Source organism: Scyliorhinus canicula, chromosome 21 (assembly GCF_902713615.1).
Source record: "Scyliorhinus canicula chromosome 21, sScyCan1.1, whole genome shotgun sequence".
Taxonomy (NCBI): domain Eukaryota; kingdom Metazoa; phylum Chordata; class Chondrichthyes; order Carcharhiniformes; family Scyliorhinidae; genus Scyliorhinus; species Scyliorhinus canicula.
Window position 1 is genome coordinate 62,064,152 of NC_052166.1, and position 26,653 is coordinate 62,090,804.

At 48.2% G+C, this 26,653-nt stretch overlaps 1 protein-coding gene across 1 annotated transcript in view; it reads left to right on the top strand.

Moving 5' to 3' along the window:
- The window catches only part of LOC119955655 (xenotropic and polytropic retrovirus receptor 1 homolog), a 109,757-nt gene that overhangs the window by 40,911 nt on the left and 42,193 nt on the right, over positions 1–26,653 (top strand). Inside the window, exons 3-4 of the mRNA XM_038782085.1 lie at positions 18,434–18,535; positions 25,501–25,718. Coding sequence (XP_038638013.1) covers positions 18,434–18,535; positions 25,501–25,718 — 320 coding nt within the window. The remainder of the gene's footprint in view (positions 1–18,433; positions 18,536–25,500; positions 25,719–26,653) is intronic.

Sequence of the window (26,653 nt, forward strand, 5' to 3'; positions counted from 1 at the left end):
GGCGGCTATGGACTTGTTGAATGCCACCCTCTTCTTAGCCAGATCCACTCTCCCATCCTGTTAGAACCTGATGGCATGGCCTTCCCATTTGTAATCACAATGCTCTCTTGCCCATCTCAGGACCCACTCTTTTTCCTGAAAGCTGTTAAATTCCGCAATAGCTGCTCGCGGTGGTTCATTGGGACAGGGCTTCTGCTGGAGTGCCCCGTGGCCATAATCCACCTCAGGATGGGACATGAGTCCACTCTCCCGCACTATCTCCCCAAACACCGTGGCAAAATACTCTGTGGGAGTTGGGCCTTCCATTCCCTCTGGGAACCCCACAACACGGATATTTTGCCCCCTGGAACGATTCTCCAGATCTTCAGCGCTTTATTCGCCTCAGCCATCAGTGACATCTCCACTTCCAGAGAGGCAATCTGGTCACTGTGTCTTGAAAGGGCTGACTCCATGCGTTGCATCACAGCGCCATGCACTTTTACTGTCTCGTTCGTCTTCTCCAACTTCAACCCATAGGGAGCCAGGGCCTCTTTCATCCACTTGCGGAGGTCCACGACACAACCCACCTTCACTTCTCAAATACCGCCGCCAAGATGCCGGTAAGCACCTCAGCTGTTAGTGGAGTCACAGAGGCTGCCTCCGCCATTTTCTCCACCAACAAGCCCCGAGAAGCCTCCGATTCAGTCGGCGGTTTAGCGCTGTCAGGCTCTCCCCCCTAGCCTGCCTGAGCATACCCCGATGTAATGAAATGAAATGAAAATCGCTTATTGTCACGAGTAGACTTGAATGAAGTTACTGTGAAAAGCCCCTAGTCGCCACATTCCGGCACCTGTTCAGGGAGGCTGTTACGGGAATCGAACCGTGCTGCTGGCCTGCTTGGTCTGCTTTCAAAGCCAGTGATTTAGCCCAGTGAGCTAAACAGCCCCTGTAGGCACTTTACTGCCTTAAACAAGTGGGTTTTTGAACAGAAATACTCCCAGAAACTGGGCGAAAAGGACTAAAAAGAAAGACCATGTCCTAGCTGGAGCCACCATGTGCACGTCTTCCCCCTTTACACATCCACCGGAAGTCCGTAAAATAAATAATCTTAATAATCTGTATCAGCAGAATCAGCAGTTGGGGGCAGCACGGTAGCATGGCGGTTAGCACAAATGCTTCACAGCTCCAGGGTCCCAGGTTCGATTCCCGGCTGGGTCACTGTCTGTGTGGAGTCTGCACATCCTCCCCGTGTGTGCGTGGGTTTCCTCCGGGTGCTCCGGTTTCCTCCCACAGTCCAAAGATGTGCGGGTTAGGTGGATTGGCCATGCTAAATTGCCCGTAGTGTCCTAAAAAGTAAGGTTAAGTGGGGGGTTGTTGGGTTACGGGTATAAGGTGGATACGTGGGTTTGAGTAGGGTGATCATTGCTCGGCACAACATCGAGGGCCGAAGGGCCTGTTCTGTGCTGTACTGTTCTATGTTCTACGTTCTATGTTCTATCGGGAAATCCACGGGCATGCGTGTGCTGCCGGCGAAACAGAGGATTCCGCCGACGGAGAATCCAGCTTTTCTTCCTCATTTCCCACATCTGGACACACATGAAGAAGTCAAAAAGTGTGCTCACATCTGTTTCCATGCTAGTGTTTCCCATAATGGGTCACCAGCCTGAGACTATAGCTTTAGTACATGACCATAAGACACAGGAGAAGAATTAGGCCATTTGGCCCATCGAGTCTGCTCTGACATTCAATCATGGCTGACATGTTTCTCATCCCCATTCTCCTGCTTTCTGCCCATAACCTCTGATCCGCTTATTAATCAAGAACCTATCTATCTCTGTCTTAAAGACACTCAGTGATTTGGCCTCTGCTGCAAAGAGTTCCACAGATTCACCACCCTCTGGCTGAAAGAATTCCTCCTCATCTCAGTTTTAAAGGATCGTCCCTTCACTCTGAAGCTGTGGCCTTGGGTTCTAGTTTCTCTTACTAGTTGGAACATCCTCTCCATGTGCATCCTATCTAGGACTCTCAGTATCCTCTCAGTGTCAATACGATCCCCCCCCCCCCCCCCCCCCCCGTCATCCTTCTAAACTCCAGCGAGTACAGACCCAGTGTCCCCAGTCCACCTCAAGCATAGCTGATCAGGAGTCCTCCTGCTCACTGTAGGCATGTTGGAAGGGTTTGCAGTTTGAGAGTCAACCTGTTTGAGAATGATCTGAATATATCCTCATTGGCCATCAATAGCTGTGGAGTGGGACTCTCTCAGAGCCTCTCTCACTCAGAAACTGGCATTGCTATCCCTTATGCCACAAGTCCTCCTTAAAGACACTGACAGTGAGATATTCAACAGATCTAATAATTAGTGATCGCCAAGGAAGTCAATTAGCAAGTTATGGCAATGTCACAACTATGGTGATAAGCCAACCATAGTTGGATGGTGTGCGACCTCCAACCAGCAGGTGGCAGTACAGATACACCATGCGGTCTCTAGGCCAAGGTCATGTGACCTGTGACACCGATATAAAGGGAGACACAAGTGGCCATCTTGAGAAGAAGATTCAGAGGGTAATAAGACACACATGTGAATGGTGGGTACAAGTTCCAGAGGAGTAGTTAGCAGACTCCATGATAACGTGCTCTGTATCAGATTGCTATCTTACCACACGAGACTCAATAAAAGATTCTGGTATCAACAACTACATTTATAGTTTTATTTTACATTGAATGGATAGCAGCAAACTTAATTTGGCAGCATGGTAGCACAAGTGGTTAGCACTGTGCCTTCACAACGCTTGGGTCTCATGTTCGATTCCCCACTGGGTCGCTGTGCGGAGTCTGCACGTTCTCCCCGTGACTGCGTGGGTTTCCTCCGGGTGCTCCAGTTTCCTCCCACAGTCCAAAGACGTGCAGGTAAGATGGATTGGCCATGATAAATTGCCCTTAGTGACCAAATAGGTTAGGACGGGTTATTGGGTTATAGGGATAGGGTGGAAGTGAGGGATTAAGTGGGTCGGTGCAGACTCGATGGGCCGAATGTCCTCCTTCTGCACTGTATATTCTATTAATAACTGTGGGACTTTGTGCCCAATTAGTTGAATCGAGCCCTTGATTACTTCAAAATGGAGACTTAATTGTTGTTGCTGATAGATGTCTCCTTTTGTGTCCTGCTAACTGTTGCGTTCAATTTTTCTGTGTTTGACTATGTGAATTTGTTGACTATTGATGCTCACTGTGCTTAATTAGTTAAGCCTGGGTGTGGACTCTCTGCATAGATACAAGACATACAAAATATACAACACCAGCCCTAAGCTCCAATGTTTCCCGATACCTTTCAAGACCGTAAGGCACCAGAATAGGAATAAATATTGCACAGGTCAAGGTCACATTATGTTGGAAATACGGCTGAAGGATTCAAAGATCTTCAAATTGACGCAACAGCCTGTAGACAGTATAAATGTTGTCAGATCATAAGGAAAGATGGAAGGAAATCGGAAAGGTTACGTTGATCTCAAAGGGCTTTGTTGTTCTGTTTATATAGTAGTTTAATAGGCCACAAAGGGGGTCCACACAGAGCTGGAGAAAGAAATAAAATGTTATTACAACTATTATTTACACGGCATGAGAGATCCCAGCCAGGACTCGCCTTGATGTCGGTACCAAAACTGGCCGACATTATACAGACATTTAGATGTATGTGCTTTGAGTTCCCTGCCCCTTTAACAGGGGAGCTCATGTTCAGCGAGGCTCATGGGAAATGGAATCATTGCCACTTCGTAATTCCCATGAAGGTTATGGCAACCCTCCCCCATCCAAAGTCCAGAGAATCCGCCGATGACTGTGACGATGGAGGGCGCTGGATTCGCTTCCCACCCGGCTGTGCGCCATGCACCAGGATCAGCTGGAGTATACCAGGAGGGCAAAGGTTGCTTCTGACTGGAATGCCGAATAGGATTCTCTGCTGGAGGCAGCTGCACTGTGGACCCTCTGTCGGAGATCTCCAATGGTTAGGTCTGCATCTTTGAATCTGTGTTGACGACCTCTCTCATGTCGGTGTCTTGACCCCCTTGGAGTTCTGTCCTTGCCCACTCAGGAATCAGGCTCGGCTGGACAAGAAATTTAGGTCCATGAGGAATTTCACAAAGAAGTGGTCAGCTGGACCTACTGTGATCCAGGAGCTTACGCATTATTCAACCCTGGACTTGTATTTGGTAGGAAACCGGCTCTGCCTGGTGGATTACAGTCCTGGAGATCCACTGTGTGATGTCTATAAACTTTCGGACATTCACTGAGTCACCTGGTACAGAGTCTGGGCTGTCGACATCGAATTGGGCGACACCCTTGCAGGCCTTGGTTGTGGCGCACCTTCCCGCCATCATCAGGGAAGACCACGTTAAGACAGGCCCAAAGTCTCTGTCCATCGGCATCTCAGCCGGGACCCCAGACATGGCGTGCAGGGTGGTCCTGAAACAAAACAGGAACCAGATCAGCCGAGTGTCAATTGACCCCAAAGACTGTTTCCATAATCGTGTTTGAACATCTGGACCGCCCTATCCGCTGGCCCAATCGAAGCTGGGTTCAACAGGAGAGTCCGAATGTGTTGTACCCTGTTGACCTTCAGAAACCCCGAGACCTTGTTTGCAAAAGGTGTGCCATTGTCCGTGACGTACAGCTCGGGGATGTCATGGATGCAAAAAGACCAATGCAACTTTTTAATTGTAGCCCTGGAGGTGGTCGCCCCCATCTTGTGGACCTCCAGCCATTTGGAATGGGCATCAATTAGGAGGAACATTAACTCCTGAAACGACCCAATAAAATCGGGATGCAACAGTGCCCATGTCCGCACTGGCCATTCTCAAGGGTGGAGTGACGCGGCCGGTGGGAGGTTTTGGTCCTCCTGACGGACGGTAAATTGTTGGGCCAATTATTCAATGTCAGCACCCAGGCCCTACCACCAAATGTAGATAAGCGCTCACGTTTTCTTTTTTGACACCGCTGAGTGCCTGTTGTGGACACCGCTGGGTGCCCATTGTGGACACCGCTGGGTGCCCGTTGTGGACACCGCTGGGTGCCTGTTGTGGACACCGCTGGGTGCCCATTGTGGACACCGCTGGGTGCCCGTTGTGGACACCGCTGGGTGCCTGTTGTGGACACTGCTGGGTGCCCGTTGTGGACACCGCTGGGTGCCTGTTGTGGACACCGCTGGGTGCCCGTTGTGGACACCGCTGGGTGCCCGTTGTGGACACCGCTGGGTGCCTGCTGTGGACACCGCTGGGTGCCTGTTGTGGACACTGCTGGGTGCCCGTTGTGGACACCGCTGGGTGCCCGTTGTGGACACCGCTGGGTGCCTGTTGTGGAGGTCCTGCAGGATCAAACTGTGGCCCCTTTCCAGGATAACAACACCCAAAACAGGACACCATCCTCCACACTAAATTCGGACATCTTTGATGAGTAAGCCTGTGATTCACCTGGGAGGTGTCGATGCCGCCCAGCATTTGACATGAGATGTCGAACCTTGGAGAAAACCGGGTCTGTTTGTTCCACTCACGGATCCTTGATGCAGTGACTGGCAACGAGTCCGTGATGTTCATGGTGGTGAAAATCTTACCAACCATGGGAGGGGATGGGGGGGGGGGGCTAGTCGGCAAGGATAGCCGGCTCAACACCAATAAAATGACCCAACGCTGAATCCGGCCACTCAACCGCACAATTGAGCTGCATGCAATCCTCCTCCTCTGGTTCATCCAGACGGAGAGTACGGGCCCTAGGCAGGCGTCTATCTCTACCGGGGCTCCGGGACTTCTGACCCACCTGTAACTTGTACTTACATCGACACTGGGGAGGTATCCCATTGGGATGACTTGGTCTTCGACCAAAGGACTGGGCACTCGAGCCAGGACGGGGCACCGGACTCTGAAGAAGGATCATCGATTTGAAAGGCTACCTTTGTTTCTCTACAGATGTTGCCCTACCTTCTGAATATTTCTAGCATTTTCTGTTAACATTACATATAACTTCAACATTGACCATGGATGCAATCTAACCAAATTGCACAGAGTCCTGTGTCAAGTGCATTTAGCCGGGTGTTTCCCAGCTCTCGCAGCGCTGAGAAATGCCACACTATCTAACTGAACTTTGTTGCAATCAGGGGCCTCAGAGAGAATGCTCCCCGAAGCCGCACTGGGGAGCTCCACTCGCTGGAGCTCCTCAGTGCAGGGGGAGATTGGGACACCATTTTTAAATGGCATCTCGATATCGTAACCTCCCAATGCGAATCTAAGACTCCCCCAAAGCCCACCTATAAGGGAACCCCCGCAAACCACCTCACATAGGCAGGGCACCCCCAGGCCCTACAGTGCGGAAGGAGGCCATTCGACCCATTGAGTCCGCACCGACGCTCTTAAAGAATACCCGAGCTAGGGCCACACCCCGGCCCCATCCTTGTAACCCCATCTGACCTTGGGGCAATCTAGCCTGGCCAAGCCACCTCACCTGCACATCTTTGGACTGCAGGAGGAAACCGGAGCACCCGGAGGAAACCCATGCAGACACGGGGAGAACGTGTAAACCTGGGTCAATGGAGCTGTGAGGCAGCAGTGCTAACCACTGTGCCGCTTCTGCAATCTATTGATTCCAACATTTAATTCCAGATTATACAACGGGTGTTATAAACAAATTGTTTCATTTTACCAGGTGGATTGCTTTATTAAATCTTGGTGCTGATTGCTAACGGTATCCTCCAGTTCTCTGAGTGACACAGGCTGATGGAAGTCATTGTGAAGCCCACTCCTATATCCACCTCTGTCAGCCAGGTGAACGGTGTGTCTCAGTTTTCCCACTTACACCTTTAAGCCACAAGGTTATAGGTTCAATCCACACTCGTGAAACCTGAACACATTTGAGTGCAGTACCACTGGAATGACGGACTGTCACAGGTGCTGGCTTGTGGATGAGCCATTCACCAGGGGGCCTCTCAGTTGCATCCCAGGCTACTATTTTGAACAAGAGCCAAGGGAATTCTCAATGTTGCTCAATTAAGATCACTAAAAAAAAAGCAGAATAACCGGTCATTATCACATTATTGTTGGCGGTTGCTGTGTGGAAAATGGCTGCCACGTTTTTTGACACGGCAACTAATCACGGTAACCATTCAGGTGCTGGGAATGCCTCTCCACATCTCCCAGCAATTCCGGGACCTGCGTGTGTCAAGGATGCAATGCCATGCAAAGTGGCAGGCTTTTCCATCGAACAATTTGTGTAATGTGCATTAATCAGAAAGGAATATACGTCCGGTCCAATTTAATCTCCATTTACTTTATGTCAAATGTAATGTGGATCTTGGAAAGATCAATATTTATTTTTGCATGAGGAAATATTGAACAGCTGGCACAGTGCATTTCAGCATTTCAGATGCCCTTACCTCTCAACTGCTCTCCAGCCAAGTGAGGTATGTGGCTTTCCAGCGTCTTGCCCAAGAAAGTCCAGGAGCCAAACCACTCAAGCAACGCATGATCCAACCCTGTGGGCGGTTCGGTAGCACAGTGGTTAGCACTGTTGTTTCACAGCTCCAGGGTCCCTGGTTCAATTCCTGGCTTGGATCTATGTCTGTGCGGAGTCTGCACGCTCTCCGTATGTCTGTGTGGGTTTCTTACGGGTGCTCCGGTTTCCTCACACAGTCCAAAGATGTGCAGGCTAGGTGGATTGGCCATGATAAAATTGTTCTTAGCATCCAAAAAGGTTGGGTGGAGTTCCTGGATTACGGGGATAGAGTGGAGGTAGGCTTGGGTAGGGTGCTCTTTCCAAGGGCCAGTGCAGACTCAATGGGCCGAGTGGCCTCCTTCTGCACTGTAAATGCTACACACAAAATCTCCTGGAGCAAAGCAGAGCAATTTGTGAGTTGGCAAGACAAGGAAAAGCTTGTTTGGGAAATGATCCTGCTCCCATCTGTAGCTGCCCTCTCATTGCCATCCCCTCTCATTGCTTCCCCAGTTACTCCTGTTCCCTCTACAGTCATCTTTCATCGCTCTTCTGTAACCCGTCGCCCCTCTTGTTACTCTGTCCAATCACCTTTCCTCAAGTCCCTCTCTTATCTGTGTCACTCTGGATAATACCAGCGATAGCTCAGCTGGCAAATCTCGTGTCTGCGCCAAAGGTTCTGGGTTCAAGTCGTGAGCGCAAAAATCGATGTCGATGCTCAACCGCAGTGCCGAGGGATTGCTGCTCTGTCAGAGGTGCCGTCTCGCTGATGAGACCCTGGCTGCCCCCTCTGATGGACAGAGCAAGGGGGGGTGGGGGGGGGGGGGTACCTCCCTGAGGTCCTGCCCAGTATTTATCTCTCAATCAATATCACAGGTTATTTGGTTATGATCGCATTATGTTTGTGGGATCTTACTGTGTACATAGTTTCCTACAACAATGACTACACTTCAAAAGTACTTCAATTGACTGTAAAATCCTTTAGGATATCTTGGTGGTCATCAAGTCTTTTTTTATTAATCCTTTCATGCCACCAATGCAGCAACCTACAGTCTTCCTCTCTCACATTCTCGCCTGCATAAAACTCTAGACTGATTGTACTATTACCTTGTCTCATTCCAATTGTAACATTACTCCCACCTGTGTCAGAATTCCCAGTACTTTATCCGCTGACTTTCCTACTCCTGATTGTGGGGTGTGATTCCACAGGAACAGGGGACCCTCCAATACCTCAACCAACAGGTCATTCTACATTAGAGAATCAGAGAGAGATAAGAGAAACCTACAGTGACAGAAAGAGGCCATTCGGCCCATCGAGTATGCACCGAGCATTTGAATGACCACCCTACCGAGGCCCAATCCCTGCTCTGTAACCTCACCCTGTTTAGCATGTCCATCCATCTAACCTGCACATCTTTCATTTATGAACCTGGACGGTGAGGACTGGAATGTTATTATTTCAGAGGGGACAGCACATCCAGGCAACCCCCCCCCCCCCCCCGCGGCCAATCAATCTCTCTGTGGGTGGACTATCTGGTTGGGTTTCCCGGATATCTATTTGGAACAGGAACCACGGCTGATCTTCTTTCTCCCTAGACCAGTGTTTCTCAAGGTGCATGGATCACTGGTGGTTAGGCAGTCAACGGGCTGGTCCAAAGTGTCACTGATGTACAAGGCCACAGCCGAGGCTATACCAGACAACAGTCCAGAACCCTCATGCACACCACTCTCATGTTGCCACACAACCAGATTGGCGCCCGCATGCTTGGCATGAGACACCATTGGTGCGGGCAACAACGATATTGTTTTATGAGCAGGATTTAGCCCACTGTTGATATGTTTGAATACTATCTTCGTGAGATAAGTCTTAGATTCTTAGAAGAAGACTATTGTGAGGTTTATATCACAATGTTTCAATTGAACGTGTTTTTTTGCATTCAATATGAAGAATAGAAACAGGATCAGGTGTAGACCATTCGGCCCCTTGAGCCTGCTCGACCATTCGATACGATCGCGCTCAGGCTCAACTCCACTTTCCCGACCACACCCCATATCCGTTGATTCCCTGAGATTACAAAACTCGATCTCAGCCTTGAATATATTCAGTGATGCAGCATCCAGGACTGTGGGATAGAGAATTCTGAAACTTCACAGCCCTTTGAGGAAAGAAATTTCTCCTCATCGCAGTCCTAAATGATTGGCCCCTTATCGTGAGACAGTGGCCCCTCCCCTCCTCTCACGTTCTAGATTCCCCAGACAGGGGGCCACAATCTCTCAGTGTCTACCCTGTCCTGCCCCTTCAGAACATTTCAAAATGTGAAAATGTGTACGTCTTTGTTTCTTGACTTGAGTAAATAATTTATGATATTTAACAAAAATACACATAAATTTGATGTATCTCGTAGCAAAAGGGGAACAGCAAAATTATTTATGCTTCCCATCAATTCTGAACTGGTAAGTCAGAATAAGGCCAGTAGGTGGCCCATGGGGGTCTTTTGCCCCGACCAAGTGGTCCTTGGATCAAAAAGGTTCAGAACCACTGCCATGGGCAGCACGGTAGCACACTGGTTAGCACGGTTGCATCTCAGCGCCAGGGTCCCAGGTTCGATTCCCGGCTTGGGTCACTGTCTGCACGTTCTCCCCGTGTCTGCGTGGGTTTCCTCCGGGCGCTCCGGTTTCCTCCCACAGTCCAAAGATGTGCAGGTTAGGTGGATTGGCCATGCTAAATTGCCCTTAGTATTCAAAAATAGTTAGGTGGGGTTACTGGGTTACGGGGATAGGGTGGAGGTGTAGGGCTTAAGTCGGGCGCTCTTTCCAAGGGCCGGTGCAGACTCGCTGGGCCGAATGGTCTCCCTCTGCACTGTAAATTCTATGGTTCTATGAAACCAGCGAAGGTGGGGTACTTGAACCCTGTCTGAGTTCTGTAAAGTTATTAAACCAGGCAAATTCCTTTTCACTGGGTATTTACCCAGTGAGCCCTAAGGGGGCTCGCAATCTGCTTTCTACCAGGTGACAGGGTCCTTGTTCTGCACAATCGCTTTCCCAATATCCATACTTTGATCTAACTGTATCAGGTGCCAGTGGTTCCAATGCCCGTATGGGTCTGTTCTGCTGCTAAGTCTTTCTAACAATGCTCATTGGACACACTGCTCAACACTGAGCAGGATTTGATGACATATCAGATTTTACCTTCTATTTCTCCAGCTCCATTTCCCACCGTAAACCCGATAGCACATGGCTGCTGCGGAACACGGATGTTCCCATATCGGCAATGGAAAGGCTGGAGTCTCCAGCTGTTTGACTGCCCCGTGCACCAACCCCACCCAGTGCACTTCATTGCGAAGGCAGCACACGTTAGTTTGTGTGATTATTTGATGCAGATTTGCCTGTGCAAATCTACTGACCAGGATTAATGTGAAAGTGCGCAAACTCAGCACTGATGGCGGAGCGGGGATCGATTTCGTTTTGTATTATTGATGAAGGCGAAGGTTTTATTTGTGCCGTCAGCATTTATTTATTCTGAAACAAATGGCTGTCTGGTTAAAGACAATGCAGCACTTCATCGGTTCAGACAAGGAATCTGCTGCTGAACACCTGTCTTTGTCACCAGAGCCTCTGTCTCCTTCCTTTTCCCAGAGGGTCACAGTCTGAAGATCCCCTGTTGAATTCCAGCGGCATTTACAGCCACCTCTTACTGTCGAGCCCCTAGAATGCAATCGAACATTCCAAAGCACTTCACAGGAGTGTGTATTAAACACCGATTAGATACCGAGCCACATTAGAAGATATTATTACAGGTGAACAAAAGCTGAGGTAGATTTTACTGAGGTCGGGAGAGAGGACGATAGGCTCATGGAGGGATTGCAGAACTCTGGTGAGTGTGGTAAGCACAGATGCTCAAGAAGGTCAAATGAAAGGAATGTAGAGTTTCCAGAGCATTCTGGGGCTGGAAAAGGTTTTAGAGATAGGGGAGAGACCATGGAGGGATTTGAACAGGAGTGGACGTGGAAAGGATGTTTCCACTTGGAGGAAAAACTAGAAGCAGAGGACTCAATTTCAGACTAAAGAGACAATCCTTTAAAACTGAGATGAGAAGGAATTTCTTCAGCCAGAGGTCGGTGAATCTGTGGAACTCTTTGCCACAGAAGGCTTTGGAGGCCAAATCACAGAGTGTCTTTAAGACAGAGATAGATATGTTCTTGATTAATAAGCACAGTAAGAAGTCTTACAACACCAGGTTACAGTCCAACATGTTTGTTTCAAACACTAGCTTTCGGCGCACTGCTCCTTCCTCAGGTGAATGATGCACCTGAGGAAGGAGCAGTGCTCCGAAAGCTAGTGTTTGAAACAAACATGTTGGACTGTAACCTGGTGTTGTAAGACTTCTTACTGTGCTCACCCCAGTCCAACGCCGGCATCTCCACATCTTGATTAATAAGGGCATCGGGGGTTATGGGGAGAAGACAGGAGAATGGGGATGAGAAAAATATCAGCCATGATTGAATGGCAGATTAGACTCGATGGGCCGAGTGGCCTAATTCTGCTCCTATGTCTTATGGTCTGAATGAGAAGTTTAAAACTGAGGGAGGCGATACAGGGTAATGGGTGGGCATCATTAAGGAACACTACTCCCATGTTGAGGCACTGTTAAGGATAGCCGATGAGACCTCTGTTATACCCAATTGCAAAAAAAAAAAAAATCAAATGTTCAAGAGGTGATGAAGAAGCTGGAGAGAAAGAACAAGGTTAAAGAGTGGTCGGATGGCGGTGTTTCAAATAATGATGGACAGGTTGGGAATAAACGCTGAAGAAGTTATGCTAAACCTTTATAAACCACAGATTCAGCCTCAGTTAGAGTATTGTATTCAACTCTCAGCACCATACTGCAGGAAGAATTTCAAACCTTGGAAAGGGTGCGGAGGATTAGCAGATTTATATCGGGGAAGAACGACTTCAGTTATGTGGGAAGAATAGAGAAACGGATTGATTTCTTAGTCATGTTGTGGAGGTGGATCAATGATCCTGATGGTGGGTAGGATCTGGAATTTGACACTCAGCTCAGGAACAAGCTGAACACCAGTAGGGTTTGATGTTTTGGATTGGATTGGATTTGTTTACTGTCACGTGTATCAAGGTACAATGAAAAGTATTTTTCTACGAGCAGCTCAAACAGATAATTTAGGACATGAAAAGAAAGAAGATGAAAAGAAAAATACATAAAAGGGCAACACAAGGTACACAATGTAAATACATAGACACCGGCATCGGGTGAAGCATACAGGGGTGTAGTATCAATCAGGTCAGTCCATAAGAGGCTCGTTTAGGAGTCTGGTAACAGCGGGGAAGAAGCTGTTTTTGAGTCTGTTTGTGCGTGTTCTCAGACTTCTGTATCTCCTGCCCGATGGAAGAAGTTGGAAGAGTGAGTAAGCCGGGTGGGAGGGGTCTTTGATTATGCTGCCTGCTTTCCCCAGGCAGCGGGAGGTGTAGACAGAGTCAATGGATGGGAGGCAGGTTTGGGTGATGGACTGGGCTGTGTTCACAACTTTCTAAAGTTTCTTTTGGGGAAATGTGAGCGAATCAGGAAGTGGGAAATTTGGAATTCGAGCACAATCCAGGGCACAAGGTTCCTTAAAAAGAGGACTCTTGACTTCAAAGGATGCCAACAGACAACGGCACTGACTGGCTGCTGCCTTGAATAAGGGCATTTGAAGCCTCTAAGAGTGACAATAGTTTGACGAAAGCTCCTTCTCTCTTCCCCCAGGAAACAGTCCACGAGCCAGTCCTGGGACTGTTTCAGTGGGTGCTGCACTTCCACAAAATACCTACTCTGTTCCCCTAAATAAGAAAGTTCTAAAATATTGAGTGGCTCTGAAAGGGATGAGTTCAAACTCACCCAGAAGAAGGGGCGGGAGGGGGTGGGCAGGGCGTCGCAGTGGTTAGCACTGCCGCCTCACGGCGCCGAGGACCCGGGTTCGATCCCGGCTCTGGGTCACTGTCCGTGTGGGGTTTGCACATTCTCTCCGTGCCTGCGTGGGTCTCATCCCCACAACCCAAAGATGTGCAGGGTAGGTGGATTGGCCATGCTAAATTGCCCCTTAATTGGAGAAAAGAATTGGGTACTCTAAATTTTTTTTAAAAATGTAACCCAGAAGAAAAACATTATTGGGACCAATGCAAAATTCACCCCAGTCAAGCATAACCATTTGGACTGTTAAACCCAAGTGTATCAAAAGCTCACAAATGAGTATATATTTTGTCCACGTGCTACACTACATGAACACAGCTCTCTCTGGGTGTGACAGGCACTGATTTCTTTCCGATCCAGCTACCTCTTTGTCCAGCTTCCATAACCTGTGTTTTATCAGCCTCTGTATTTATATAAAGGAGACAGACAGATGGTAATAAATCAATGAAGACAATCTGCAGACAGACTGAGGACAAACAGCAGCTCCTGCTTCCCATTATCCGGAGGCCTTCATGAATGCCCGCTGGAGGTTTTCCTTCCAGTTTACAATCAATTAGCTTTGCAAGAGAATAAAAACCCTTGCCTGATAATGAGCAAATTGCAAGTAGATTAATCAAGTCACTTTCCAAACTGCCATAAACAAACATGTGAATCGCACCCCCCCCCCCCCCCCCCCCCCCCCCCGGCATAATTAAATGTAACATTCCCAAAGGGATGTCTCAGCGGAGAAGCCAAGCCTTTTTTTGTTATTTCTAGCAAGAGATGACTATGGGAATGACCTGATTTTTAAGGTTATTAGAGAGTTTGGCAAGTTAGATACAGAGAGGATAGGCTCGATTTTAACCCTGGGTGGGTTTTGATCGGAAATAAGCAAAATACAGCGGATGCAGGAATCCGACACGAGGACGGAGTTTGGTGGAAAATCTCAGCAGGCCTGGCAGCATCTGTAAGGAGAAAGAAAGAAACAGAGTTAACGTTTTGACTCCTTAAAACGATTGGAAACTTTGGCTCTGCTTCCTCGTTCCTTAAGAAACATAGAAAATAAGAGCAGGAGGAGGCCAATTGGGGTACGGGCCTGCTCTGCCATTCATTATGATCATGGCCGATCAGCAAATTCAATAGCCTCACCCCACTTTCCTCCCATACCCTTTGACCCCCTTCACCTTAAGTGCTGTGTCTACCTGCTTCCTGAAAACATAGTGGGCGAGATTCTCTAATCCCGCGGCAGAGTGTCCATGCCGCCGTAAATGCCGTCGCGTTTTACGACGGCGTGAACGGTTCGAGCTGAGGGCTAATTCTGGCCCCTACAGGGGACCAGGACGACGCGAACTGTGCGCCGCGGGATTCGCGCATGCGCAGTGGCCTCCTTCAACGGGCCGGCCCTGATGGAACATGGCGCAGGGCTACAGGGGCCGACGGGTAGGAAAGGAAGTCCCCAGCCAGAGAGGCTCCGATCGCGGGCCACATGCTGGCGTCAGGGCAGCATGGCGCGACTTGGCCCCGACCCCGGGCTGAGAGAATCCCGCCCAGGGTTTTGGCCTCAACTACGTCCTGTGGTAACAAATTCCACAGGCCGACCACTCTCTGGGTGAAGAAACTCTCCCCACCTCAGTCCTAAATGGCCTGCCTCGCATCCTCAGACCGTGGCCCCTATTCTGGACAGCCCACCATCGGTCTTGCATCTATCCTATCTTGTCCTGTTAGAATTTTACAGGTTTCTGTGAGATCCCCCCCTCATTCTTCTGAACTCCAGCAAATACAATCCCAACCGATTCAGTCTATCCTCAAACGTCAGTCCCGTCATCCCAGGAATCAGTCTGGTAAAACTTTGCTGCACTCCCTCTAAAGCAAGAACATCCTTCCCCAGATAAGGAGACCAAATCTGCACACAATATTCCAGGTGTGGTCTGACATTCCTGCTCCTGTACACAAATCCTCTCTCAATGAAGGCCAGCATATCATTTGCCTTCTTTACCGCCTGCTGTACCTGCATGCTTACCTTCAGTAACTGGTGTACAAGGACACCCAGGTCTCTTTGTACTTTTTCCTCTCCTAATTTATGGCCATTCAGATACTAGAGGCAGCCAGACTGGATCAGCCTGAAACGTTGACTCTGTTTCTCTCCACACATGCTATCTGACTGGCTGAGTATTTCCGGCATTTTCTATTTCAGATTTCCCGTATTCACTATATTCACAACTATTTGCTTTTGTGTGCAGACATTGGAGTTATTTTAAACTGTAGTCACTGTTGCCTGGAGGAATGGCAGCCGTCAATTAGCACGCAAATAACAATGGGATAATGACCAGATAATCTACGTTAATGAAGTTGATTGAGGGCCAAATATTGGCCAGGAAACCAGGAACAACTCTCTTGCACGGCGGCACAGTGGTTAGCACTGCTGCCTCACAGCACTGGGGACGCGGGTTCAATTCCGACCTTGGGAGACTGTCTGTCTGGAGTCTGCACGTTCTCCCCGTGTCTGCGTGGGTTTCCTCCGGGTGCTCTGGTTTCCCCCCACAGTCCAAAGATATGCAGGTTAGGTGGATTGGCGGTGCTAAATTGCCCCATAGTGTCCAAAGATTTGTAGGTTAGGTTACGGGGCGAGGACGGGGGAGAGCGGTTGAATGGATCGAGGTAGGGTGCTCTTTTGGAGGGTGGGTGCAAACCCGATGGGCCGAGTGGCCTCCTTCTGCACTTAGGAATTCTATGACTCTTTGGATTCTTCATAATGGTGCTCTGGGAACGTTTTAATTCACCCCAGAAGACTGATAGGAACTTGGTTTGATGTATAACTTGGAAGACAGCACCTCTCACATTATGGCACTCCCTCAGTACTGCACTGAAGTGTCAGCCTAGATTTTGTGCTCAAATCTCTGGAGTGCGATTGTGGAACCACAGCCTTCTAACTCGGAGCTGAGAGCATTGAGTGAAACCACACATTGTCTGGACTGGGTAGGAGGGGCAAATTCTCTTCCATGAAGGGCATTTGTGAAGCAGATGGATTTTGTTATGGGCCAGGGTTTAGAGAACCCTGAAGTGTATCCTGGAGTTCACCTGACCCACAACTTTTAATAAATTGTGGTATGGGGAGCACACGGGCCACTCTACAGGTGTGGTACAGCAGAAATAGAAAAGTATTTTTTAAAGCAAAACAATGTTTATTCTATGAACTCAAGTTCACCTTTTTAAAACATACAGTGAACATCTTAGCAACCATTAGTTCAAATACAACCCCCAAAGAATACAACACTAAGTAATCCTCAATAACTTCCCAAACAACATCCAGAAGACAAAAGAAACACCTTTTAACAGAAGCACATTAGGTTTACATTCACTACTGAGAACATTTATAATTCTGAATTCACCAAATGATCAAGAGATTGTCTTTTCATGGCAGAGAGATCAACGGCACATCTGTTCTGTCTGGCTTCAGCTCCAACACTGAAAACGAAACTAAAACACACCCTGCAGCAAACAGCCCAAAACGAAAGTAAAAAGCTGACAGACTGCCCAGCTCCACCCACACTCTGACATCACTGATAAACACCCATTTCTTAAAGGTACATTTCTTAAACACCTATTTCTTAAAGGTTCTCTCACATGACAATTTGCACAACAAGTCGGCAGCTTTTTGTGATCACTTTCCTGGTGGCAACTCACGAATGACCTGATTAACTAAAGTCAGTTCATTAACTACCCATGGTGTGGTATGTCTCTGGTAATGCTTCGTTAATATGTGTGTTGACTCACATTCACACGTTGAAGCATTCCCTATGCCAGTTCTGCAGATGATATTTCCTTCCCTATTGTCCTCTCTCCTACCAAACAGAATCTCTTACAGTCAATGGAAGCCATGATATGGAGATGTTAGCGTTGGACTGGGGTGAGCACAGTAAGAAGTCTTACAACACCAGGTTCCTCACGTGAGGAAGGAGCTGTGCTCCGAAAGCTAGTGATTCAAAACAAATCTGTTGGACTTTAACCTGGCGTTGTGAGACTTCTTTCTCAGCCAATGGAATGGCTGAGTGTTAATTATCCTTCGGTACAGTAAGCTCAACCCTCCGCACGATTTTTAGATAACCTAAATTGGGAGAGATTTCAGAATGCAAGAAAACAATTGAAGACAAACTGACTACGAGGTCATTAAAGAATCAGGGGCGGGATTGTCCCCTAACCGGCGGGGCAGGCCGACTGGTGCCGAGGAGTGGCGTGAACCACTCCGGCGTCGGGCTGCCCGGAAGTTGCGGAATCCTCAGCCGGCGCGAGTTGGCGCATGCGTGGGAGCGCCAGCATGTGCTGGCATCATCCCAGTGCATGCGCAGAGGGGTTCTTCTCTGCGCCGGCCATGGTGGGCCGTTACACTAGCCGGCGCAGAGGGAAAGAGTGCTCCCCACGGCACAGGCCCGCCCGCAGATTGGTGGGCCCCGCCTGTGGGCCAGATCCCCCCGTGCCCCCCCGAGGACTCCGCAGGACGCCCGCAGAGCCAGGTCCCACCGGTATGGACCTGGTGTAATATACGCCCATGGAACCCGCCGAAAATGGGAGGCCATGTGGCCTATCGCGAGGCGGAGAATCGCCGGGGGGGGGGGGGGGGTGGCGCTGCCAACGGCCCCCGACTGGCGCGACGCGATTCCTGCCCCCGCCGAAAAACCAGCCCCAGTTCTTCAGACTCAAGTGGACTAGTTTCTCGACTAATGCTGGACACAGCAATTAAACCAGGAATGAAAACTCAGGAGAGGATTGCTTGCCTCCCCCAGTAAAGCTGAGAATTAAGCACATTTATTTAGTCATTATCACCTGCGCTGTAATCTTACTCTATCATGTTGCTCGAACGTCCAAAGATGGATTATTATAATGGTCTTGGAGCCATTTTATTTGATTCATAATCAATATGTGTAACTTTTGTCAAATTCCAAAGGATATCTACTAACATCGAATAAAGAGTGTGAAAGGCTTTTGCTTCTTTGTTGATTTTAACCAAGTTCTTTGATGTATTTTCCCAATTTGTCTCTGCAGTCACAGAACCTGCAGTCATTCAACGGTACTGCACATCATTTGAAGAGAGATTCTTCCAGATATGTGAAAAGGAATTAACCAAAATAAACACATTTTACGCAGGTAACTTTGAGATTTTGTTTTGTCATTCTTCATATCTCTGGAGCTTCTTAAGGTTACTGATGCTAACTTTCTTTTTTTTTCATAAACATTTTGTTGAGGTATTTTTGGTATTATAACAACAACAAAATAAACAATGTACATGAAACTATAAATATAGTGCAAAAGCCTGCTTCCTCCCTTACAGGTCCCACCTTTATTAACCCCCTTCTCTAAGCTAAACTAACCCCCCCCCCCTTCTGCTGACGATTAATTGTCCGTGAAGAAGTCGACAAACGGTTGCCACCTCCGGGCGAACCCTAACATTGACCCTCTCAAGGCGAACTTGATTTTCTCCAGAGAAAGCTAGGCATGTCCGACAGCCAGGTCTCCGACTTTGGGGGCTTTGAGTCCCCAATAGTATCCGTCTCCGGGCTACCAGGGAAGCAAAGGCCAGAGTGTCTGCCTCTTTCTCCTCCTGGAATCCCGGGTCTTCCGATACCCCGAAAATTGCCACCTCTGGACTCAGCGCCAACCTTGTTTTTAACACCTTGGACATGACATCTGCAAACCCCTGCCAAAATCCCCTTGAATTGTATCAGGCTGAGCCTGGCACATGTTGGGAACGCATTGACTCTACTCAACGCGTCAACCCATAGACCATCCTCTATCTCTCCTCCCAGCTCCTCCTCCCACTTGCGTGTCAGCTCCTCGGTCTGCGTCTCCTCTGACCCCATAAGTTCCTCGTAAATGTCTGAGATGCTCCCTTCTCCTACCCACCCTCTGAAAACGACCCTGTCCTGAATCCCCCTTAGCGGAGGAGCGGGAAGGTTAACGCCTGTTTATGTAGGAAGTCCCGCACCTGCAGATACCTGAATTTGTTTCCCCTCGCCAACCCAAACTTCTCCTCCAGCACCCTCCTACTCGGAAAGCTCCCCTCTATAAACGTATCCCCCATCCTCTCAATCCCTGCTCTCCGCCATATCCGGAACCCGCCATCCATGCTTCCCGGGGCAAACTGGTGATTATTACAGATTGGGGACCAGACCGATGCTCCCTCTGCTCCCACATGTCTCCTCCATTGCCCCCAGACTCTCAGGACCGCCACCACCTCGGGGCTGGTGGAGTACCGTGCAGGCGGGAATGGCAGAGACGCAGTTACCAATTCCCCCAGAATGGTGCCCTTACATAAAGCTGCCTCCATACGCTCCCATGCCAACCCCTCCCCCACCACCCACTATCATGGCTATATTTGCTGCCCAGTAATAGTTACTAAAATTTGCCTGCCCAAACAAAACCAGTGATCACTTTGTTGACCCATTTAAAAAAGGACCGCGGAATAAAGAGACATTGAAACACGAACAAGAATCTTGAGGGGAGTATCATCTTCACCATCTGCACCCTCCCAGCCAGTGACAATGGAAGCAGGTCCCACCTCTGAAAATCGCCCTTTGTTTGGTCTACTAGTTGGGCCGGATTTCATTTATGCAGCTGGTCCCATTCCCGCGCCACTTGAATGCCTAGGTAACTAAAGCTTCCCCCTACTAATCTAAACGGCAACTCCCCCAATCGCCTCTCCTGTTCCCTCTCCTGGACCGCAAACATCTCAGTTTTCCCCATATTTAGCTGATACCCCGAAAACTGGCCAAATTCCCCTAGAATCCCGGACCAGCCCCTTCCAGCCGTTGAGGCTCTCAGAGAAATTGACGAAGGCTCTATAGCTAGCGCGAACAACAGTGGGGAGAGAGGGAATCCCTGTCTTGTTCCCCAGTGCAGTCTAAAATAGTCCGATGTCCTATTCGTTCGTACGCTTGCCACAGGAGCCTGATACAGAAACCTGACCCAGTCAATAAAACCCCTCCCAAATCCGAACCATCCCAGTACCTCCCACAGATAATCCCATTCTACCCGATCAAAAGCCTTTTCTGGATCCATTGCGATCACTACCTCCACCTCCCTACCTTCCGGGGGCATTATGATCATGTTTAACAACCTTCTTACATTGGCCACCAACTGCCTACCCTTAACAAACCCCGTCTGGTCCTCCCCAATAACATCCGGAACACAATTCTCAATCCTGGAGGACAAAATTTTGGCCAACAGTTTGGCATCCACATTCAACAGGGATATTGGCCTGTAGGACCCACACAGCTCCGGGTTCTTGTCCCGCTTCAGAATCAGCGACATCGTGGCCTGTGACATCGTCGGGGGCAGCACCCCTCTTTCCCTTGCCTCATTGAACATCCTCATCAACACTAACCCCAATATCCCAGAGAACTTTTTATAAAACTCCACTGTGTACCCGTCCGGCCCCGGGTCTTTACCCGACTGCTTGGCCTTCAAGCCCTCCACTATCTCTTCCAACTCGATCGGGGCCCCCAGCCCTTCTACCAGCTCCCCGCCCACCTTTGGGAAATTCAGCCCCCGGAAGAAGTGCTTCATCCCCTCCGGCCCCATAGGGGGTTCCGACCTATACAGCCTACTGTAGAAATCCCTACACGCCTTATTCACCCCTGCTGAATCTCCAACCAGGTTCCCATCCCCGTCATTTACTCTCCCTATCTCCCTGGCTGCCTCCCTCTTCCTAAGCTGCTGTGCAAGCATTCTGCTGGCCTTCTCTCCATACTCATAGATCACCCCCCTCGCCTTCCTCAGCTGCTCCACCATCCCCCCCCTGTGGTTAACAAGCCGAACTCCGCATGTAGCCTCCGCAGTTCCCTTAAAAGCCCTGCCTCTGGGGTATCCGCATACCTCCTATCAATCTGTAGTATCTCCTTTACCAGTTGGTCCGTCCCTGCCCTGTCCACCTTCTCCCTATGGGCCCGTACCGAGATCAGCTCCCCTCTGACCACCGCCTTCAGTGCTTCTCAGACCATCGCTGCTGAAATTTTCCCCGTTTCGTTGACCTGCAGGTAGTTCTGAATACATTTCCTCAGCCGCTCACACACCCCTTCGTCAGCCAAAAGTCCCATATCTAACCTCCAGTGCGGGCGCTGGTTACTGTCTTTACTAACCTGCAGGTCAACCCAGTGCGGAGCATGGTCTGAGATTGTGATCGCCGAGTACCCCGTGTCCACCACCCCTGCCAGTAAGGCCCTGCTCAAAATAAAGAAATCGGGGGAAAATCCCCCGTTTCTGCTTAGCAAAGCCTTCCTGAATAACTTGCATCAGCTGCTCCGTTAACCGCTGGGTCGACAAACCAGAGGTCCGGTCCTCCGCCATGCTGTCACCTGCTGCAGCTTCAACCCAAGCCTTCTCTGTCTTTCTGTTTCTGCCTTTACCAGCACTTCTAGTCCTTCTCTCCATGCACCGATGTGGGAATTCAGTACACAATTGCCTCTGTCACCAGTTTTACAATTCAAGTCCGGTAGAAAATCATGGGAAAAGGTCCAAAAGTTCGACCCGAGCGGGAGCCACCCAAATGTGCGACTTACTCCTTCCTGAAGTAAGCCGCCACCGGAAGTTCCCGATGCTAACTTTCTTGATCAGGAACACACTGCCTGAACCGGTGGTTTCATCAGATTCCATGGGAAATTTTAAAAGGTAAGTGGGCATGAGAAGGGCATTAATAAAGGAGAACTAATTTACATGGGGAGAAAGCTGGGTGTGGGACTAAATTGTATACTTTCTGGAAGAGCCAGCACGGCGCCTGACAGGCTGAATGGCCTCCTTATGGGTTGCGTATGTGATTCTATCACCTTTCGTTGATTCCCCCTTGATATACCGGCAGACTCTGGCTACTGATAATCGCTGATGTTTTGCCAACCAGTTTTGTGACAATTGTTCCCAATTTATGGATTTGTTCTGGAATCTTCTGACTGATACTATGGAAATGATTGGCTGATATCAACCGTAAAATTAGACAATCTGCAACATTGCATAAACACCAGCAACTCTCCGCACTAATTAGTTTAATAAATAGCATTCATGAAATGTCAGCAATTTCCACATTTCCTGATGGACTGTTGCATATTTTACATCTGTGAGCTATGCAGAGATGACACAAGTTTCTGTGGGTGGAATTTTACAGCCCTTCCCACCGGCAGGTTTTCCGCTCCCGGTTGAAGTCAATGAACTTTTGAATGGTTTGCCACATTTATCGCCCTGGCCCCACCCCCACTGCGATGGAGCCATCAAATTCCGCTCTATTTATGTTGCAGGTTTTAATCACAGTGCTTTAAATGTCTGCTCTCGCCTTGAGCTTTTCCACAGTCTTGTCTATTGTTTTCTCGGAATCCACATCCAGACTTAACGAATCAGGTACAGTGTACATCAATTGTCAACAGACTCACATAATCAAACACAGAGCAATTGAAGACTTCGCTATGGTGTGATGCAGCTATGAATGGAGCAGAATTGCTGGTCTACGAATTGGTCTCCGTGTAAGCTGGAGCAGTATATGAAATTCAGAGGCTTTTCAGTGAGCACTGCTCTCCTGCGAGATTAATGGCATGGCTTTTCAGAGATAGAGCTGCAACACTGGGCTGCAATTCTCCAACTTGCTGCCTTTGAGTGTGGTAAAATTGATGATAGGGAACAAACATTTGGGTTGAACCTTTCACGACCTGGGGATGTCCAGACTGGTTTCCAACCCATTAAAATATTTGTTGGAATGTAGTTGCTGTTGGAAAGAAAAATGTTGGCCAATTTGTGCGCAGCAAGTTCCCAAAAACAGCAATGAGATAATGACCAGATAACATGTTTTAGTCACATTGGTCAGAGATCAATATGGTCAAGGTGAACCAGCTGTGAACTTATTTCCTCACTGTTTGTGGGATCTTGCTATGCGTGAAATGGTTGCCATGTTTACCGATTTAAAAGCAATCACTTTACTGCTGGTTCATTTTATAATTCATTCTCGGCGAAGTACTTTGTGATGTTCGCAGGACTTGTGGTTGAGGGTCGCTATAAATGTATTCTCTTCCTGCTTGTTATCATTCGAAATGCCTACTTAAATATAAATGGTTTATTATGCATACTGATCTGGAATAGCCAAAGGATCTTGTTACACTCCAGATGCCGAATGCATTGTCCAGATATAAATAGAGAATTTTTCCAAGGTGAGACTCTCATTGGACAGAACATTGCATGACTGAGGGACCTTCTAAATCCTCCCAACATCACTGAAATTGTGTAGATACAAAATAAGAACACCATATTCAACATCTAAAGAAGTAGAAGTGCAGGCCTGTAATTTTTTTTTTAAATTAAGGGGCAATTTAGCGTAGCTAATCCACCTATTCTGCACATCGTTTTGGGGTGTGCGGGTGAGACCCACGCAGACATGGGGAGAATGTGCAAACGCCACACGGACAGAGGCCCAGGACCGGGATCGAACCCGGGTCTTTGGCACCAAGAGGCAGCCGTGCTAGCCACTGTGTCACCGTGCCACCCTTCGAAGAGCTGCAATTTGATGAATATAATTTACCGAGTTCCGAGTAACAGCTCGGAATGAAATCAGTCACTGAGCTATCAGTTCATTTCACTGATCCAAGAGTGACCTTAGCCTATTCACCTCATCGTGGTGTCCTGTTCCTCTCTCCATTCTCTGCATCATTGATGCTCCTCCCACATTATGGACGTAGGTCCGTCTCCTAACTTTCATTATTGGGGCAAGTCGTTTTGATCGAGACTGTGTTGGCATTGAAAACCAGGTTAAATTGGTGGTTGAATGTAAATGTTACAATGGGATACGAGCACCCAGGATTAGGAGATTGCTTATTAAGCACCGAGGGCAGGATTCTCCAGTCCCCCAGCCGTGTGTTTCTGGGCGGCAAGGTTCTCTCCTCCCACTGCTAGTCAATGGGATTTCCCATTGAAGCCACTCCACGCTGCCAGGAAATCCGTGGGCGGGAGTACGCGGCCAGCGGGAACAGAGAATCACAGCGGCCGGAGAATTCCGGTCAGACTGGTAGAGGCAAACGGGCGTTCTATAGAAAACCCACTGCTCCGAGTAAGAGCGGGTTGGAGATGGGGAATGAAATCAACTGAAACAAGATTATCGAGTCCGAGTTAAAATACTTGATTTGAGGTCAATTAAATTTCTATCACTGGCGATTGGGTTTCTAAACCCTCCCAACATCACTGAAATTGTGTAGATACAAAATAAGAACACCATATTCAACATCTAACTCTGGGCAGTGCAAACTTTCAGTGCACCAATTCAAAAACAACATGGCACTCTCTCCACTCTTATCAAAATGGCGGCCAGCGCCCCACAATCTCAGCATGGTGTGTTTTTCCTTTCTCTTTGGCATCTAGTAGCTTTCCTGCAGGTCACTGCTCCATAATCACACAGCCCAAAGTTACAAGTTGTGTAACAGCGATTGTTATAGATTCATAGAATTTACAGTGCAGAAGGAGACCATTCGGCCCATCGAGTCTGCAGCGGCTCTTGGAAGGAGCACCCTACCCAAGCCCACACCTCCACCCTATCCCCATAACCCAATAACCCTACCCAACACTAAGGGCAATTTTGGACACTAAGGGCAATTTACCATGGCCAATCCACCTAACCTGCACATCTTTGGACTGTGGGAGGAAACCGGAGCACCCGGAGGAAACCCACGCACACACGGGGAGAACGTGCAGACTCCGCACAGACAGTGACCCAAGCCGGAATCAAACCTGGGACCCTGGAGCTGTGAAGCAATTGTGCTATCCACAATGCTACCGTGCTACCGTTCAACACCAAATTTAAATGAACATGTCACATGAATACATTGCGTAACAGTGAATAGTTTTAGAAATAAACCATCACATGAAGTAGACTTATTACTTATTTCTTAATCAAATTAATCACTTGTGTTTTGGTTTCCTGCTGGTCACCATTCAGTCTCATGGATCCTGTATATCTCCTTCCATTTCCAAAGTAAAATACGTTCATTGCGAACGGGCGCATTAGATGACGCGACTCCATACAAGGCAGTTATTTTGCAACGTTGCACCCTCACAAAATAACCCTTTCCTTCCACCTGACCCAATTCCAGAAAAACTCGCAGAAGCACAGAGACGGTTAGCAACGCTACAGAGTGAACTCGAAGCAGTGCTTGATGCTCAGAGAAATCGCAGTGTGCAATCATCGGGGCAATGGTGGAGAATTCTTCATAGATCATACAGACACCGAGCACGGCACAAGACTATGTGTGACCTGAGGCTGGCCTTCAGTGAATTCTACCTCAGTCTAGTCCTACTGCAGAATTACCAGGTATGTCGAAAGCTACTTCCACCTCCGAGGCCACTGGGGCCGGGCGAACGAGCGAATATATATATTCTACACTGTAAGAAACTTAATGAAACATTGGGACCAAAAAAATGGACCATTTTCCCATCGGGCCCACTCCTTTCAGGGGCTACACATGGTGTGGTTTTGGGGAGGGGGATTTCACACACACAATACAGCAAAGAACATCTGTTACAAAATCAAAATACTGCACATACTGGAAATCTAACATGGAATCAGAAAATGCTGCAAATACTCAGCAGGCCAGGCATCATTTACAGAGAAAGAGCTAACTTTCCAGGCCATTGACCCTTCATCAGAACCAAGTTCAGGATCCTATGTATTATTGAAGTTAAGACTTCAATCGTTTAAAAATCACTGAACTGATGGAAACGTGCCCTTTTATGTTATTAAGCTCCCTGTAAAAATTCTCGTTCTAGCTTACTGACTGTGGTGTAACTGGGTTTTTGATAGTGTACAATGTTGTTTAATACTGATTTGAAAAAAAGCTTCCCTGACTCGAGAAAACAAGTCATATATTTGTGTAGTGCTAAATTTCTCCATGATGATAAAACATTTACGTATTTTAAAAATATATACTTTTTAAAGTTAACTTGCGATATTTCTGCGAATACCTTAATTCTATACGCATGTGGCAATTGATTATTTTTTTCTTTGTCAAATTTAATTCAAGGTCAAGGACCTTTAGCTGGTTTCTGACTTCCTGGCTTTCTCTCTGTGTGAATACTTCAATGTGATTGGTTCCTTTCCCTGCCTGATGACATCACTGCTGCTAGATTTAAACTGACAAAGGACCATCGCAGGCAACAAAATTTGGGCCTTTGTTTGAACAATCGGCATTACCAACCATAATGTACAAGTACAGGTTTAGTGGATAATTAGTGTGAAAATCCTGTACC